This window comes from Schistocerca cancellata, chromosome 1 (genome assembly GCF_023864275.1).
Source record: "Schistocerca cancellata isolate TAMUIC-IGC-003103 chromosome 1, iqSchCanc2.1, whole genome shotgun sequence".
NCBI classification, from domain to species: Eukaryota; Metazoa; Arthropoda; class Insecta; order Orthoptera; family Acrididae; genus Schistocerca; species Schistocerca cancellata.
This window is the reverse complement of record NC_064626.1, coordinates 643915587-643935661: the sequence shown is the minus strand read 5'-3', so window position 1 is coordinate 643935661 and position 20075 is coordinate 643915587. Positions and strand designations below refer to the sequence as shown.

At 41.2% G+C, this 20075-nt stretch overlaps 1 protein-coding gene across 2 annotated transcripts in view; it reads left to right on the top strand.

Moving 5' to 3' along the window:
* The window catches only part of LOC126183381 (centrosomal protein of 112 kDa-like), a 152602-nt gene that overhangs the window by 126653 nt on the left and 5874 nt on the right, over positions 1 to 20075 (top strand). For both annotated transcript variants that reach the window (XM_049925328.1, XM_049925317.1), the window contains exons 12-14: positions 1879 to 1921; positions 2104 to 2132; positions 16332 to 16387. In XM_049925328.1, coding sequence (XP_049781285.1) covers positions 1879 to 1921; positions 2104 to 2132; positions 16332 to 16387 — 128 coding nt within the window. The remainder of the gene's footprint in view (positions 1 to 1878; positions 1922 to 2103; positions 2133 to 16331; positions 16388 to 20075) is intronic.

Genomic DNA, 20075 nt, shown 5'->3' with positions numbered 1-20075 from the left:
GCACAGGTTTAGAAGTACTTTTGTAGGTCAATACATAAAACAGAGTTGTTTCACCTGCAGGTCTTCTGACAGGAGTATCACAAAAAATACGAGAATGCTTGAGTCATTAACCAGCTGACATTTATGCCCTGAAGCACTCATCAAATACATGCTGTAAGGGCTGGAAATATGTTTGTTTCCAATCAAAAGGGTCACTAAGGCATGCACTTTCCTGAAATGTTTCTCTATCATTTCTTGATTCTTCTGATGTACAGGGCTTGTGACTGTCATTTCAAGATTCTATTGAAGACTGTTACCGACACCATAATTAACACTCACTGTCACTCGTAATGAGTTCTAAAGGTTCTCTATAGAGTGATAAACCATTTCGATGAGACAAGAATGGACGTACTTAAGGTTTGGGCAAAAACACGAAACATAAAGTCTATATTTGCATTGAGGGACTACAGCAGCAAACGCAGATGTAGCTGGAACTCTGAAATTCTCTGGCAAGGCATTGCAGAAATTCTGCTTTGCGTGTCAACATGTCTAGTGCATGCAGGTACCTGTGGCAGAGTGCACTTGAACTTATCTGCAGCAATGAGAGGGCTGACAGAACAGGGCACCTCAGCACACCAATAACATGAAGGAAAACTCGGACCATACTTAGATGCATCCACAGCAGTCAAGTCAGTGGTTGGTCTAAAAAATCTAGTTTCCTCGGAACCACTTTCAATACTTCGGCAGAATAATTACTCCTATTCTGTAGGCATTTTCGTATGCATGGGAAGAGATTGGAACTGTATGTAGAATGTGTAAGGGCTTCTGAGTGAAATGTGCCGGACACAAATGCAGTTTGTTGCTGCAAAGCAACATTCTCATCTTAAGTGTGTCATGTGTCACGCAACTCTCTCTCTCTCTCTCTCTCTCTCTCTCTCTCTCTCTCTCTCTCTGTGTGTTGCATATTCTGCCTCGTGAGCCCTATCAGTCCACGTGAAATCATATTTCCTTCCCTATCCTTTTCCTCATCCCCTCCCCTTTGCTGCCAGTCCCAATTGCCACCGCCCCCCGTCCTCCCCACCTTTACTGCTCCCCCCCCCCTGCCCTTTTACTGCTCCCCCGTCCCCCCCCACCCTTTTGCCTCTGCCCCGTCCCCCCCCCACCCTTTTGCCGCTGCCCCCGTCCCCCCCCGCCCTTTTGCCGCTGCCCCGTCCCCCCCCCCCCCGCCCTTTTGCCGCTGCCCCCCCCCCCCGCCCTTTTGCCGCTGCCCCCCCCCCGCCCTTTTGGCGCTGCCCCGTACCCCCCCCCCCCCCCGCCCTTTTGGCGCTGCCCCCCCCCCCCGCCCTTTTGCCGCTGCCCCCCCCCCCCGCCCTTTTGCCGCTGCCCCCCCCCCCCGCCCTATTGCCGCTGCCCCCCCCCCCGCCCTATTGCCGCTGCCCCGTCCCCCCCCCCCCGCCCTATTGCCGCTGCCCCGTCCCCCCCCCCCCCCGCCCTATTGCCGCTGCCCCGTCCCCCCCCCCCCGCCCTATTGCCGCTGCCCCCCCCCCCCCCGCCCTATTGCCGCTGCCCCCCCCCCCCGCCCTATTGCCGCTGCCCCGTCCTCCCCCCCGCCCTTTTGCCGCTGCCCCGTCCCCCACCCCCGCCCTGTCCTCCTCCCCCCCTCTGCCCTTTGCCGCCCTTTCCCCTATTGTAAATTTTTTTAAACGAGATCACACTAAGTCACAAGCACTCCTTCTCATCAAAGAATTAAACTTGAGTGATGAAAGATTGCGTAGTGTAATTTGATTTTTAGTAGTGTGTTGCTATTGTAGAGATGTTTTGTGTGTACTTGTGTATATACATACTAAAACCCATTTGAGGCGAAGTAGTTGTTACATGCCATTTATTTTCTCATTGCAGGAGCAGATGAAAATGTGGAACCATGTCCTCTTGAATACAGTAGGTAAGATATGTTTCATATTGCTCTCATTTGTGCCACAATATGAAAATGTACAAGGTATTTATTTGGTTATATTTAAGTGGAAAGTGGTTTATCATGAGGAAAGCTAATTTCGAATTAAGTACTTTCACATTTGCATAAAGTCTATTCCGTTAATGCTTACTAATAGAACATTATCTTTTCAGATCTTCATCGAACGTTAACGTTACGTTGGGTAAGTACCTGTTATATTAAATTATGACACTTGGTTGTTGTGGTACAGTCAGTTACACAGCCTGGAACATGCAAGGAACACACGAAATGTGGTTGCAGGAATTGTCATTTGTCCAGCACCATCTACCATGGCAACACTGCATTTCCCCCTGCAGGTCATTTTATTAATGTTAATCCTATTTTATTAATGTTAATCCTATCTCTCTCTCTCTCTCTCTCTCTCTCTCTCTCTCTCTCTCTCTCTCTCTCTCTCTCTGTGTGTGTGTGTGTGTGTGTGTGTGTGTGTGTGTGTGTGTGTGTGTGTGTGTGTGTGTGTGTGTGTGTCACACTCGCTGCTTCGCTAGTGTAGACTGTATAGCCTGCAGATATTTTTTTTTTTGTTTTTATGTAATCAAATTTTTATTTTGTTCACAAATACCAGTTTTTAAAATTTTACCTTCAAAGTGCCCTAATACCGTATTTACTCGAATCTAAGCCGCACTTTTTTTCCGGTTTTCGTAATTTCAAAAACCGCCTGCGGCTTAGAATCGAGTGCAAAGCAAGCGGAACTTATGAAAAATGTTGGAACGTGCCGCCACAACTAACTTCTGCCTCGAATATATGTAGCGCGACACAAGCACGCTTTGTAGGCACAAAGATAAATACTGGCGCCAAAACCTCTGCGTCAGTAAATAAATTTAAAAAAAAAAAGTGGAAGACGAGCTTTTTTTCTCCGCCGCGAGTTTCGACCACTGCATTTTCATACATTATCCAACGAAGTAAATACAAATTCCGTATTGTTCATCTTCGAATGTAGCACAATTTCAGTGTACTACAAAAATCTGACTGGCAAGACTGTTTGGGATGTTTGTCAATATGGCCAACTCTATGTTCTGAATTTTTTCCTATCAGTGAGAAGAGATGGTTGCTAATAGGAACCTGATGAAATTTGAATCACATACAGTATTCTCTTCACCATAAGAATAATACGAATATAAACATTTTGCCATGTATTCTTTTGTGTCTGCTGCTATCTCATTTAAATCCTGTCTGCCTAATAAACTACGAAACTAGAGTGAGACAACAGCAAACGCGGAAGAATATACCTATCGTGTCATGTTTATATTCGTATTATTCTTATGCCTAATAATGACACAGTCTGAAATGAAGCACGGCAAGTGACTAGATTTTTAAATCTAAGATGACTCTAATTTCTGTGCAGAATTTGATGTAATAAAGAAGCGGCCGCAAAGATTTTCAAACGGAGAAAAATTTTCGCCTAACTCTCGTTCAGAAAATGTTCTATCATACGCAGTCTATTATTTGATTCTTGTTGATCATTATCAAAGAAAGCAGCAGTGTAAGTAACAACAAGTAGCAGTCTCTTGCCATTGCTGATTCCTCTTTAAATTGTACGCGGCAGTAGCGCGCACAAAAGCAAGCCATGCCGCAAGCCGCGACAGGCCATAAACACGCACTATCAGAATGCGACAAACAATGCATGACACAGTGCAGTAATGCATTTTCAGCTTAAGAGTGACGCAAATACCTATAACAAAGAAAACGGCACTTATCAGATCAAAGCAAAATAAGCAATCGATTCAAACCAGACGAAGCACGTGAAAAAGGAAGGGTACCCGTATAAATACGGACGGAGCGCCTGACACATAGCAATGGCTACGTGGTAAAGCTTAACTGCTAAGCTTAGGACTCGAACCAAACTACTGTAGCTGTATTGTCATTCGTTCGACCTAAATTGTGTCTCATATTACAATGGACCAACTTTGTTTCGATTTGGAGGTGTGGCCTAAAACTTTTCTCTCCCCTTGAATTTCGAGTCTCAAATTTCAGGTGCGGCTTAGATTCGTGAAATTTTTTTTTCCTTGATTTCGAGTCTCATTTTTCAGGTGCGGCTGAGATTCGAGTGCGGCTTAGATTCGAGTAAATACGGTAGTGACATACTTTCCAAAAGCCTTTCATCCCCTAGTTCACCACCTTTAGAGTGGAATTTCGGACAATCCCTTCTTTAATTATGGCTACAATATAAGATCCACACCCTCTCCAAAGTTAATGTTTCTATCCTTAGCAATTTGGGCTGAGCGGTGATGTCAGTGAATCAGTCTGATCCTATTTCACCCCCTTAGTGGTTGAATTACCAAAAACAGTGAAACACGTATTTTTTCACTTCCAACTGAGAAGCCAAGACCAATTTCCAAAAATTTAGCTGTAAATATGCATTCACAACGAAATATTTTCATAAAATGTTTCACCTCCTTAAGGGTTGGATTTCCAAAAACAGTGACACGCATGTGTTTTATTTCTAAAAGAGGAGCCAAATACAAATTTTCATACTTAAGCTTCAAAAATACTTGCACAATGAAATATATCCATAAAATCTTTCGTCCCTATAGTGGGTGAATTCCCAAAAATGATGAAACACTTATATCTTCTTTTATTATTAGTATTTTGGACTGAGAAGCTCATCCAGAACCATTGTTTAATAATGAGTCATACGTGATCGAGTGTTGTCATAGATCAGAATGCCTTCCCTATGCCAGAACACTGTCCACATCAGTTTTTCGAACTGACACAGTCTGTTTGCTCTGTCTTGACCAAAGATCCACATGCCACCAATGCATCGACTGCTGCATCGTTTCCATGATAAAGTTAGCAACCCACATATCATTGCTGTAATCGTGGTACTGCTGCAGAAATGTTAATGCTGTTCCTAATTTACTAATTTTGTCCTCGGTTGACAGAGATTATATCTCTTTAACGAGTAGATTATGACAACATTTTAAAGTCTGTCATAGCCCTGCGAAATGTTAAAAATCAGACTTTTGTTGCCCCACAAATCTGTTAGTTGGGCGACCTCCACTGGTACTGGGTTCCGGGATAGTTCCTTAGTAACATAGTTCCTTGGTAACATAGATAATTGTAAAGTAAAGGTGCTAATATACATGTTATGATGTAATAGTGGTCGTGTGGGCTTTGTTTGCATGTTACAGTGAGAATAAATTCTCATTACTAAAAAACTGTAAAATAAAAAATAAAAGATTGTCTTTAAAAATGAAAATCCTTATACAATGAGAGTTAAAGCATCAAAGTGCAGAAACTGAGTTTTGTGACTGGCCATAGTGAATAGTGGAGATGCCACTACATGTGCAGATTGGTAAATAATTACGAGACAGAGCTATCGGCAAGCATAGGAAAGATGTGTACAATGATTATGAATATTGGATACTGAGAGTTGTGCTCAAGATGGGTTCCAAGAATGCTGACAACAGAGCACAAGATCAAAAGACATTTAATAGGTATTGTTGGAGCAGTTTACAGCAAATGGAGAGATCACTTTGAACTGGAAAGGGAAAGGCAGGCAGTGGAGTGGCACTACCCATACTCACTGTAAGTGAAGAAATCTGAGGCAGCTTTCTTAGCTGCATTAGTCACAATGACAATCTTTTGGGATAGTAATTGTGTCTATCTCATGGGTGTGTTGCCAAAAGGGTCAACTATTAATTCAGAGGCATATGTAAAGAGACTGAATAAACTCGGGAACTGTTTCCGAAGTGTTCAATCTGACAAGAATCAAAAATAGATCTTGCTCCAACACTACAGCTCACTCTCGTGCACGTTTCAGAATTCATGAATACACAACTAGGAGACCAAGCAAGTTCAATAGCATCATGAGGCAGTGCAGAGTGATACAGCGGTATTCGGAAGCATTGCTTTATTTTCATAATTTACAGAAGCATAATGTAGGCGCGCCGCTCATATACTGTTCCTTGAGTCCAGCCATCTCAGCACTTCTGGAATGCAGACACAACTGCTGCCGTCTGCTAGGCCACTCAGCTGGAAACCAGCTGTGCTCGCCCGGTCGTTGTTCGCTGAGGCGTAGCGACTGGCGCCATTCCGTCCACGATCCCGGAGACTGTTACAGTCCTTGATCCCTGCCGCCCTCCGCCCTGTTTGGCCTGCTATGTCCGACCATGGGACGAAGATGGTTGTACTGATCACCCAGGGCTCTCGGGCTGCCGCTGCTCCCAGGACAGGACCAGACTCGAACCTGTGCCCTTCTGAATGCTGTGCTGCAACTTGCCACTAGTGATGCTTGCTGGATGGCAACACCCGCCACAGTCTCCAACACTGTTTCAGCATTGCTGTGCCTCCCACAGCATACACTTTGCTCAGACCCCAGTACGACAGGAGGGAAGCAAACGTGGCCCGTCCTGGACCCAAAGCAGACCGCTGTCACTGCCCTCCATCAAGCAGACCGTGCAATCTCTCTCTCCACCCCCCCCCCCCCCCCACACCCCCCCAAATTGAATTTTAACCCTTTCTTTAAAAGCTTTGTTAACGACTCGGCTATTTTAGCAAAATCATTCACAAATTCACGATAATATGAACATAACCCAATATAAGATTGTAATTGCTTCGTTGTACGTGGTGTGGAAAAATTTTGAACTGCCTCTGTTAACCAAGGATCAGTTTGAACCCCTTGTTCACTGATTACATGGCCTAAATATTTGACCTGCGTCTGCGCAAAATTACATTTTTCTAAACTTATAACCGTGCCGACTCCTCTTAAACGCGATACATGTTCTGGTATATCCTTCGAAAATACTATGTCATCTAAGTAAACCATACGAGTCTTTGGTTTCAATGCCCTTAAAATCCCATCTAATAATCGCTGAAAAGTTGCCGGTGCATTCTTCAACCCGAACGGCATACGTATATACTGATAGTGTCCCCCAGGAACAGTAAAAGCTGTCTTTGCACTATCCTCTGGCACTAATTCCAATTGGTTGTATCCACTCCGTAAATCCATCGTCGTAAAATACTTATATTGTCCCAGATTATCCAATGTGTCCGTGATATTCTGAATCGGATATGCGTCCAAAATGGTTTTCGCATTCAGAAACCTATAATCACAACAAAAACCTATATTTCCTTGTACCATCCACTGACTCCTTAGGTACGAGAACTACATTGCTTGAATACGGACTATTGCTATGCTCTGATTCCATCCCATAGTTGTTGTTGTTTTATAAACTCCTCTAGTAGTGGTTGCATATGACGTGCTACCCTATACGGGTTCCAAAACACTGGTGTATTAGCCTCTGTTGGTATGTGATGCTTCGTAATCGGTGTTGCTGGTAACCTACCCTCCGTTCCGAATAAATCGCTAAATGTCAATAACAATTCCTCCAACTGACCCTGTCGTCTCCCTGCATATGCTGTAATTTTCCCCTCAATTGCACTGCATTGACGTTTTGCTTATGGCTCGCCTCTAAATCCTCCCTATCGAGGTCATCTTCATAAAAAAAAACCAGTGTGGGCAAACAACAACACTTTCAACAAGCTAAAATCCGCTCTGCCAAAGTTTTGTATACGTACAGGAACCCAATAATCTCCTTCCACATAATTTGCGTAAGCTAAACTCCTCCGCACAAAACAGTGCGCATTATCCAACTCCTCATTGCTCGAGAGTGACTCCACCATGTGCAATGTCTCCTTTGGTAAATCCATATTTATTGAAACCCAAACTACCTTCCCTGTACCTGCTGGTACGTTATCCTGTTGATTAACCTTTAATTGATCCGTTTGCAGTTTAGCTGGCGTCACCTTCGCGTTAAGTGCGCCTTGTGACATTCATCCATTTGCAACCGTTTCCTGCATGCAAAACATTGTTCCACTGAGTTCCACTGTTTGTTGCCAAAGATCTATCTGTGCATGATGTTTATCAAGGAAGTCCAATCTGAGAATCACCGAATACCCTTCACCCACACAAGGTAACACCTCTACCTGCTTATTAAACTTAGTCCCTGCAATCATAAATGTAAGTACTGTCATATCCAATGACTTCACTTCATTATCCCTCACCCCATGTAACCTATAATGTGGTGACACAAGCCTTCTCCTGCCAACCAAGTCTAGACTAATAAGCCATGTGTACCCTTGTCTCAACCAGAAACCTCTAATAAGCAGTATTCTTTCTGTGCACCTACAAGTGCATTACCTAATTTCACTGGGACTGCCCGGCGACGGTTGAAGCAGTCCCGTTCTCGTTTAAAGGCTGCCCCAGACTTCATCGCTCAACCGCACCTTTACTGAATTCTAACAAAATTCCCCTTTCCTACGGCTAAGACTAATACTATCGCAGCAGAGCAGAAGACAAGAGCTTTTGCCAACAAGAGTATACAACAGCTTATTTCAATAGTGGTACACCTCAAATTTTGTACATTTGAGAATGCTCGGTGTTAAACATTCTGAGTGATGATCGTTCCCTGAGATATCAGAATTATTGCAGTGCATTGCTTGTTGCAAAGGATTACCATTTCTTTTTTGAAATGAGGCCTTCACATGCTCTTCCACAGTGCTGGCATAAGGCCATAGAACATGATGGAGACTGCATTGCCACAAAATCTTAATTCCTAAGAATAAATGTGTTTTGAAAATGTATTTAACAGCTCTCATAAAATCTGTAGAATACCATACTGCAGAGTTTGAGTTTCTGAGGAAATTGTGGTGGATTCAATATAGGAAGTGTTGGTCTTCTGCATGTAGGAAGATAGCTGTGGTGTATTGACACTATGACAGAAAATTTCTCACATTTCAGAAATTGTCATCTGTGAACAAAATGTCATTACATTAATATATTAATCTCTTAAAGTGGAGGAGTGAACCGTGTCTTTATACAGCATATGTAAAAGAGAAATTGAATGCTGTGCATAACAGCAAAATTACTTTTATGAAGTTCCATGTATAACTGACCAGGATATTGAAATAGCATCATCTGATAATTTTTGAAGATTGTGTAAAATAACGTTGTTTAACAATGAACATATTAATGATAGGCCCTTTAACATGTGTCATTTAAAGAGGTTTTACGCTGCTTCATTCACCTATTTGTTTTTGCTTCTCTCCAATCTGACTATAAGATAGAATAATTTTTTGTTCATCACATCTGGTTTGCTGAACAAATTCATCCCACCTAACTAACAGCTGCTTAGCTTAGCTCACTGCTTCCTTTACAAAACAACTGACACTTTTCAAAACACACTTTCTGAAGGTGGTGGTGCTTATACCCTACCTTAACATGCAGGTTTTCAGTCTCCCACATCCCCACACGTTTCAGTTGTGCCATATGACATCTCCACAGACATGACATGTGGCTTTTTCCAGAAACGCTATGATAAGCAGATAGGCATCATTCTCAGAATGTTCCAGCAACAGCTTAAAACTGTTTCTAATGATTAAATGTAATCCTCTACACAGAAGAAAACGTCATTTCATAAAAAAAGTCCATAATTTTTGTTTGTTTTTTCTTTGATGTGGCAGTAGCGTACACTGTACCCTCAAAACAGGATAACTTTTTCATCCTTTTGACAGGAACATTGTGATGCGTCACAAATTGTTTAATTATTTCTAACACATTTACTGCATGTTAAATGTCACAGGAATGCTGAGGCTCTTCTGTATCATCCTTATCGTCAGTTTCTTTCTTGTCCAGGTCCCGCAGTGCACATTGAACTATCTCAGGGATAGCCATGGGTTCTGTAGTGACGAGGTTCACATCATCGTCGCATGAAAATCGCTTTGGGAATGAACGAGAGTACATTTCAGTATGTGCTCAAGAAAGTGGCTCCTCGTATTATGAAGCGAAACACTCCTCAGAAATGCTACATCTGCAAAAGAAAGAATTACGTAGTACTGCAATTTCTAGTTACTCTAGTTTACAATACCAGTATTGCGCTCAAATGCTACAGTGCACATTGACGAAAATAATACCAGAAACATTTGAAGCTATTTATAATGCACTGGAGGAGAATATGTGAAGGCAAATAAATTTAATACATACTGTAGTCATGAAAAATTTTATTTCCGTAGAAGTTGTAGATTTTCTCCTTTTTCCCAGAGGTATATCCTGGCCTTACCTCACGGCTAATAGGATGTGCAATTTTTTTATGCTTCTCACTTTTTACTATTATTATTATTATTATTATTATTATTATTATTTTAAATTCAGGATTTCATAAGCTACACATTGCTTCATCTGCCTCGAATATTTGTCAGTTTCGTTATATACGGGAAGCCCCATGTAAATTTGGGAGTCTCTGCAACGATGCTAGCACTCCAAGCAGTTGATTTCTCCTTGCAGTAAATTTGACCAATGCTTAACTTTGAAAAAGTGTGTGTGTGTGTGTGTGTGTGTGTGTGTGTGTGTGTGTGTGTGTGTGAGAGAGAGAGAGAGAGAGATGTATAAATGAAGTTTTACTGTATTTGAGTTAACTCGTGCTTGGTTCCAAAGTTTGGATTTGACCTCCACTCAAAAAAAAATAGCCAGTCGATGTAGTGGTGCCCACATAATGGTAGCCCCTGACTAAACTGGAATTATGCCATTGATCAACCTGTTATCTCCCAGTTCTAACAACACTACCACAACAAAGGTAAAAAATTAATTATGATTGTAATGTTGCTCACGCTACTAAGTATTGCATTTTCGGGCAACGACGACGTTATATTATGTGGCAAGTGTCATTAGAGCACAGTTAATAAAGTCATTTCATGAAATAATGGATAAACTACGCACTCATCTTTTCATGTTTCCCACGCTGGTCTCGTTGTGAACTCATGGCTCAATTGTCGAAAATCTAGGTGGTGGTGATTCCAAGCTCGGATGCAAAGAGGCCTAGGTGTTATTATGCGATATTCGAAAGTTTTATAGATGTTTCACAAACTCTTCTTGAAGATTAAACCTTTGCAAGTTAGCACAATGGTGATGTAAAAATGTAATCAGCACTCCGAAAAGTTACACTTCTTTTTTATTACTTTTGTTGCAATACCACGTAACTCACAAAACATCACTTCACAATATAAAACATACTTGAAAATATCTTCCTCACTGTTAAAGTTCACATTTTATAAACTGACTACAATTTGTGTCTTTTCAACATGACGACCAAGACTTGACTCTCTCTAATAACCGCTTACGCGCCCAAAAATCAGAGTTACAAGTACGTCAAAGATCATAATGACAAAAGAAAGAATTCACATAAGAATAATATCATTGCAATATAAACATATCGATATATCAAAGTACCTCTACATTAATGAAATCAAATCTGAATGTTGTCTCAGAAATGTGTTAACTTTACCGAATCACAGTAGAATATTGCTGGTATCGAGAAGTTGAGGTGAGGTCCCGCAATGGTTACGTAATTCAAGTACCATTACACAGTGCATGTCGAAGAGTAGGTGCTGCATGCCAAAGAGTAGGTGCCTGTTTGTCTGGGGGCAACGGGCCTATGTGCAGTGGCCATCAAGCCAGGGGACCATTGCTCTGACTAGACGGCACCCACGGGAAGAGCCCTCGACTGGAACAGGTGGCATTGTAGTTGATATTTCACACAGTGTAAAGGTCCAAGGCTGTGAGGCTCTGGTAGTATCTCCAAACAAACTTGAATTATTCAGTTTCAGATTGTTACAAACCCAAGAACTTTTCCTCCTTGCCAAACTATGGGACGTAAGCAAAGTCAAGTGAATTGCTGAAACTTATTGCCGCCAGTTCCTGGTTTGCACTCACATTGATGGCGGGTCCTTCCTAACTACTAAGCCTTTGTTCTTTGTACGTAATACCAAAATTTATTCAGAAAAATCTCTTCCATCCATAAACCACAAAGTAGTTCTGCCTGAATTAAAACAGTGACTCGTACCCAGTCCTGAGCATTACTTTCTTGCAAGAAATTTTGTGGCATACTTGTCGCCATAAAATCTCACTAGACCTTGAACATGTTAAGAGATTTGATTTTTCATGAGGACTTAACACTACAAGCAGATAAGGAATTATGCAAAAACTTGGAGAAAAGAGGGATCCACTTTGCCGGACAGCTAGGTCAACAAAAAGACGTTCATCCTCACTTTTAATAGGGACTTGCTTCCTAAGAAAGTCAGAAACATAGACAACTGTTGTGATGTTGTGTTGTGTTGTGTTGTGATGTGATGTGAAGCTGTATTTCCCATCACTGATGCAGTGATTTAAATGTCACTGCTGTGGGCATACATCATGTCAGAGGCACCCCTCCCTTGACCCCCAAAATGTGATACCTGAATTAAGGAATATAAATTCTAGGATCTTAAGGCCTCATATTGAATCTGACATTTAGTAGCCCAGAAAATATACAATCACATATATCCAGTCCTAATAGTATTGACTTCTGCCATAACCGTACTTAGGTCAGCAGTAGTCTCCCTCAATGTCAAACGCCAAACACAGGTAGTTGCAGAAGAAGGGAGACAGAACCCCACTCATCCCACCCTGTCTTGTGGTTCCTGTAGCACCATTTCCTAGAATCTTTCCTCACTGTGTCCAGCTATAGAAGCATCAGCCTCCCAGACTGTCTACAAATGACGGACTCCATTTAGGAAACCTTCTCCATAGAAATCTACAGACTAGTGACCAAACATCAGCCATTTACTGATGGACCCACGGACTGAAAGTCCCAGGGGTGCTACCTCTTCTTCAGTTCTTTTCCTTACCGCAGCTAAGCCCTCATAAGAGTTCTGACTCTCAAAAGTAGTTACGAAGAAAAGGTAGAAATCACAGGAGAAGACTGTTCCAGTGAATCAGGAAGCATCAGATCCATCAATGACATTGTACATGAGTGTGTCTGTCAACGTTGTTCCGCCAACACCAGTGACCGACAGTGATCCAGGGGCATTACTCGTCCATTTGGTCCCTTCACACCTAACCAGGATGCAATTAATGTGATAATTCAATGCAGTTGGAATGGATGTTACTGTCACATTCCAACAATTGTGTCCTGTTCTACAGGGTGTGGTGTGGGAACTTCTTATTTGGAACACCCGGCACACAGTGGTTGTAATTGTTGCGTGGGTTTCAGTGCCATCAAAAGTGCGAGACTTAACTGCGTTTCAAATGGACTTTCGGTCATCAGAACTCGGCGTACGTTCAGGAAACAGTTTAACATCCGGCCTCCAAGTTGTGTTCCTGATGGGAAATCAACTGTTATGTGGGTAGACACCTTTATGGATACAGGAAGTATGCAGAAAAAGAAACCAGGACTTTCAAGAATCACCAGAACAACTGAAAACACAGAGAGGGTAAGGATGTTGTTTTTGAATTCCCCCGTGTGCAGCTGGCCTTGCAATTTCTGAATGCACAGTGAGATAAATTCTTTGTGAGTAGTTGAAATATCATCCGTATAAACTTTCAGTGGTGCATTCACTTCATCCACATTATTTTGTTGCACAAAAAAAGTGTGTGAAGCCTTTTTCGAGGAGCTTCATCATGAAGCCTTAGTGTTCTTCAGCATTTTCATTTGTCTGGCTGTGTGAATAAGCAAAATATGCGGTATTGGAGTGGCACGAAACTCCAAGAACTTCCATGAGCAGCCCCTGCATACAGAACGTGTGACTTTTTGATGTGCACTATCTAAAGTTGGTATTATTGGCCCATGGTTTTTCGAAGAGAATGATAGGGTCAGTCAATAGGCAGTCACTTCTGGGCATTGTGTCCAGATGACCTAACAATTTTTCATTCCAGAACTTGAGGAAATGAATGTGGGTGATGTCTGGTTTCAACAAGATGGTGCCACAGCTCACATGGCATGAACACTTCCCCGATCGTCTCGTATCTTTGAGGGGCGATCTCCAATGGCCAGCATGCTCGCCAGATTTAGCACTATGCAACTTTTTCTTATGGGGCTATCTCAAATCCTCAGTGTATTCCACTTGTCTGCAGACCCTGGCTGAGCTATGGAACAATATTCATGTTGCTATTGCCAACATTGACACACACGTCGGTAAAAGTGGATCAAAACTTCAGATTTCGACCCTCCAAAATTCACTGAACAGAACGGAGGCCACCTTCAAGATATCATTTTCAAAACTTAATGGAACAAAACTTCAGATATTACTCTTTGTAAAGAAAAAAGAATTAAATTGATGTCTCTAATGCTTTCTGATTTATGATTTCTTTTAAATAAGGAAGTTCCCGCACCACCCCCTGTATATTGCCCTCCGTGAAACACATTTGATTGATGACCATTCTCAAACCTTTTGAGGGGTTACCATGCCTTCTGCCAGATTCAAATATATTCACTGTGTCTTCTACAGTATATATTATTTGAAAGTTGCATCTTAAAGGTATGTATTACTCCTGTTCGTGTGCTTTGGAATGTCTTAACAGATATGAAATGTTAATGATCTAAGAACTTTTAGCATTATACTTGATAATGACATAAAAGCTGAAATATAGGTAGCACTGAAGAGAAATACACTAATACACAATCAAATGGCAGTTTATTCTCACAAAAAAAGTTATAAGAATGTAAAATAAAACAGTGGAAAATCAAGGGTAGAATGATGACAATATTATGAGAAGCATATACTGCTGCTCGCCATATAGCAGAGATGTTGAGTCGCAGACAGGCACTACAAAAACACTGTCAAACAAGCATGTCACACAGGTGAGATGTCATTCACATACAGTATAGGGAGGAGAGCAACAGACCTATCACTGAATCCTGGGGAATGTCTGAGAGCATGTTTCCAGCATGAGTTCCCCAAACTAATGGTCTACTCTTCAGTACCTGTATTTTAAATAGTTGTGAGACTGTAGTGTAGCACTGTTTGAGAAATTCAGCTGTTTTGTTTTTGTAATTAATGTATAAAAAAGTTGCCTGTTTAATATAATTTTCACATTTATTAATGTGATTACTATTCTTGTTTGAAACCTGTTTGGTATTTGGTTCAGATGCTGTTACTTTTACTTTTTAGCTAGTCTGCCAGCTGTTCATGAAGACTCTGGTTGAAGGCTTTAGATTCTGCCTCATTGGCCCATTGTTGCATGGCATTTTTAGGTTTTTGTTTTTTGGTACCCAATCCTCCTGGCATCAGTGTCTGCTAACCAGTGCCCCATACCCACCTCCACCCTACAATAGGACCCTAACTTCATCACCTGCACCCACACCCTTTTCTTCAGTCCCACCTTGCTCTGTTCTGTCACTCCTGCCTCCCAATCTACTCATCAACCTCCTCATGTGCTGCTCAAACTACTGTGTGTGTGTGTGTGTGTGTGTGTGTGTGTGTGTGTTTGGAGGAGGGACTGTTAACATAGTTTCCAGCCTTGCTTATGTGCCTGTCCACTACCTAACACATCTACTATTCGGTGAGTTGTTACCTTTGTTCCTGAAGTATTTACATTCATAATCACATAAGTTGTTCGGTCTTGGACAAAACAATTTGGAGCATCACATACAAGAAAACTTATGGATATGCCCCTCTTTTAATTAGTAGTCATTGAAAATAGTTGATAAAGGCAAGAAATTGGTTACAGTTTTTTTTCTCTGAATAAAAATGTCTTCATTAACCAGAGTCCTCCGCCTGCTATGAGGATGTTGGGAGAGAGCAGTACTTTGATGGCTACTAGACTTAGTGCTGACTGAACACTGTGCTTCAGTAACCAATCCTTTGAGTAGCTGTTGTGTTATCTGGGGAATGCTTGCATATGTTGTGCCCTATAAAGTCCACAGATCTTGCAGTACTATATTTCTTTCTCTGGGATTACAGGAAACTTGCGGTACATTTTTCTACTATTGGTATAGCGTTAATTGACAAATTATTTTGCAATCAACGTTAATATTGTACACACCTATGATGTTACTTGTAGATGTTTCAGTTGTCCTTGGCATCACCACAAATAATGATTTTCATTAATGTAAAAAAATATGAGTCTTTCTTTCCAGAAATGTGATAAATGTCACTTTTGATTGTGGTACATTCCAGCTTTTCAAATCTTTGTTTGTGTTCATATCCTTTGTTTGTGTTCATATCCTTTGTTTGTGTTCATATCCTTTGTTTGTGTTCATATCCTTTGTTTGTGTTCACATCCTTTGTTTGTGTTCACATCCTTTGTTTGTGTTCACATCCTTTGTTTGTGTTCACATCCTTTGTTTGTGTTCACATCCTTTGTTTGTGTTCACATCCTTTGTTTGTGTTCACATCCTTTGTTTGTGTTCACATCCTTTGTTTGTGTTCACATCCTTTGTTTGTGTTCACATCCTTTGTTTGTGTTCACATCCTTTGTTTGTGTTCATATCTTTTGTTTGTGTTCATTTTATACTTTTGACCATGCAGTCCTCCTTGCTTCTGGTAAATGAGTCAATGTTTTGAATAGGTGCTTGTTGTTCTTTTACAGAAAAGATCAAACTTACTGAAGATACATCAACACCAATTGGAAAACTGTTAAAAAAGGTAATGTTAAATGGTAGTAACACTATTTTTGTTTTAAGAATGTGCTGTTCAAACTAGTCGTGCTACAAATACAAATGTTAACGTTGCATCAGCCGCTGATAGTGTGTAACAAAACAGATTCACAAGTTTAACTGTGAAGTTGTAATCTGTTTATTTTCAGTTTGTAGCAGTGTCTGCTGTTACGTTGCATCTCATTAGATGCAACGTGAAGCTGCAACAGATAACATATGTGATTTCTGAAATTGTCAATCAGGCTTCTAAATACAGTACCACTTTTTAAAATTTTAGTGCGTGGCTAGCAGCTCGTAGGTAGTTGGCCGGTGTGCATACTATGAATGAATGAATGTGGGAGGGAGAGATGGCAGGTGTACGGACTTGGCCTGTGCCACACAGGTACCAAAGCACACGAGGTGTGACACGGCGACAGTGATATGGAGGCATGGTTGGGAGGGGGTCACAGGACAGAAAGGTGAAACTGTTGGGTAGAGGTTGTTGGTACAATGGATTAGTGGAAAGTTAGGGTAGGATTACTGGAGTGAAGGATGTGTTGCAAGGATAACTCTCATCTGCATTGTTCAGAAAAGATGATGCTGGGAGGGAGGTTCCAGGTGGTGTGGGTTGTGGAGCAGCTGTTGAACTTACGTTGTCCTCTGAAGTGTGGTGTGCCACTGCGCAGTCAACTTTGTTTGTGGCCACAGTTTTGAAATGGCCATTCATTCTGATGGACAGCTAGTTGGTGCTCATGCCCCCATAAAATGCTTAGCAGTGATTACAGCAAAGCATATGACATGGCTGCTTTCACACATGGCGCTGCCTCTGAATGTGTAGGATAAGCCTGCGACAGGACTGGAGTAGGATGTGCTGGGTCAGTGAATCAGACAGGTCTTGCACCTGGGTCTTTCTCAACAAAAGGGGTTGGGAGTGGGGAGGATGAAGGTGTTGTGTATGTTGAGTAGGTGACAGAATAGCACTTAAAGAGGGATGGGAAGGGTCTTCAGTAGGATGTCCCTCATTTCTGGGCACAGTGATATTGAGTGGTAAGGGAAATACTTCTTTGCAGCTGATTCTCTGTAGTAGTGGTAGGATTAGGGTTGTGTGAGGATGTGGCACGAGAAACCTGTTTATGGAAGTAGGTTGTGGGGTTAGTGCCTGTCTGAGCAGTCATAAATTATTTTCATTCTGACAGAACTTTCTTTTTCCATATTTATTACTGCTTGCTGGTATTTTTATGCCAATAGTGTGGTGGTTCTCTTGTATGAGATGTTTTGCAAATTCAGTGCTTCAGTTGTTCAGTGTGTCTTATTCTGAAACTTATGTTTGTCTGTGAGACATATGCTGAATACAGTCATTGAAGTTTAATTGACGTTTGTCTATTTTGCTGAATTTATTAAAGGCCTTCAGAGTGTTTGTAATCTTGCTTTTGAGTTTCACCATGAATCACATGAGTATGTAATAGATTATTTCTCTCTTCATCTCGTAAATTTCGTAAAACTGTCTGGTTGCTCAGATAACTGAGGAACAAGATTCTATCCTCCTTTATAGAACTGAGAGACCGAATTGTCAGCCGATGGAATTGGGTGACCTTTGGCGATAGTCTGGCAATCATCAGTGCCACTGTGAATCCAACCGTAGTACATTGGACTGTTAATTAGGCTTCAGGAATTACTGGTTGTTGTCTGGGAAATTCAGTGAAGACGTATCACAAATGACGTTTGACTCATTGTTTAGCTGCAGCAGAGGCAAACTGAAGTAATAAAATTGGCGTAATAGTTAGAATCCTCATACTGCCTTATGTGGGCCGGAAAAGAGCACAATGACCTTCTTAATTGATTACTGGGTTTGGAAATATTTCAGGTCCAATTTTGAGATGATCCTCCATCTCATTATCTTAAGTGCACATTTGAAATAGTTAATTGCTGAAAGCATACAATGAAGCAGTGGTGTCATCAAACAATATTTTTTTTAGCTTTTGTTACTATTTCTTATTTACTGTACACAAATGATACATGTCTGTTTTGTAGCTGTTGTTTGTTACTAGTTTTGCTGTTAATTTATCTCAGAATATGAAGCAGCTGTATCTGTCAGTTTTGCACAGTGTAACTGCTGACATTTTAAGGTGAAGACAATAACTATTTGATTATATTGGGTTGATGCACAAGTTCATGGTCTTTTTCCATAAGTTCAATAAACACAACAGCTACACATAACAGAGACTTTAGTCATCGGTAATATGTCTCCTTCACTATTTACAGCAGTCTGCCAATGCTGAGGTAACTTTTCGATTCTGTGGCTGTAGAAATCCAATGGTTTTGAGGCTAAGGGCTTGTCAAGCCTTGTTTGTTGCTCATTTTCATCCAGAAAGGAAGCTCTTTGAAGATTGTTCGATAGAGAATGGAAAATGTGAAAATCTGAGAGTGCAAGATCATTTGAATCCGGAATGGCTTCCCAACACAACTCAAGGCTAGTGTTTTCTGTCAGTCTAGGAGAATGTGGCCAGGTGCTATCGTAGAATAGTATCGCTTCAGATATTCTTCCTGGTCATTGTTCTTGTATTGTGTCTGCGAGCATCTCAGTTGTTGATAGTAAATGACAGCAGTGATGGTTACACCTAGGGGAAACAATTTGTAGTACACCACACCATCGCTGTGCCACCAGATGCATAACATTATCTTTTGTGGATGCACACAGGTCTTTGTACACGGACTTACTGCTTTGTTTGGCCCTAGTCATTCCTTTCTTTCCCTTATATTAGCATAAAGACTCCAATTCTCATAACCAGTAACAATACAGGATAGGAATGCTTGGTGATGTTCATGAGCTAGTTGATGATGAGCAAGCAGAGATGTACGTATGATCACAACCTGATTTTTGTGATACTAGCTTAGAGCAAGTGGTACCCATGCACCTGATTTTTCAACCTCCCCCATTGCAAATAAATGTCTTATGATGTTGGAACGATCACAGTTCATCACATTTGCGAGTTGTCAATTACAATGTGGATTAAAGTGTTTAAATGATTTTCGTCAAACCCCGAAGGTGTTCCTGAATGAATGGGGAGAGTCACTAATGTTAAAACGATGCTCCTTAAAATGAGTAAACCCTTTTCTTGACGTGCACAAATGTTTCTGGCTGCCTTTGCTGCTGTCACCCCTCTGTTGCACTCAAACAGAAGAATGTGTTCGAAACGTTCAGATTTCTCCACTTGGCACTCCATATTCTAATTTCCACAGCTACATTCACTATCTCCAAATGACAACATGTAAACTCAAAAAGCTGCAGTGAACTGCGAAGACAAAATGACAATCGATAAATAAAAGCATAGCAACTGAAGTTCCAACATGTAATACACAACTACTGCACACTTAAGCATCAACCTGATATGATTTTTGTCCCCACAGATTTTTTGCATTTACTCATATCTTCACTTAAGCAGCTTTGCTTCTCTATTCCACCATTTTATCCAGTTATACCTGCTAGCAAACCATCGAAGTGTATCTGATAGTTAAATTTATGACCTTAGCAATATCTTCCTTACTTATTTACAAACATGTCACAAGCTGAATGAACATTTTAAGTAAAATGGGACAAATATGTTCCCTTAATTGATAAAAGAAACATATTCTTTCCTTACACCAGGACTGGCTTAACTTAAAGCATACATGTTACGGTGTATTGGATTTTCTGATTA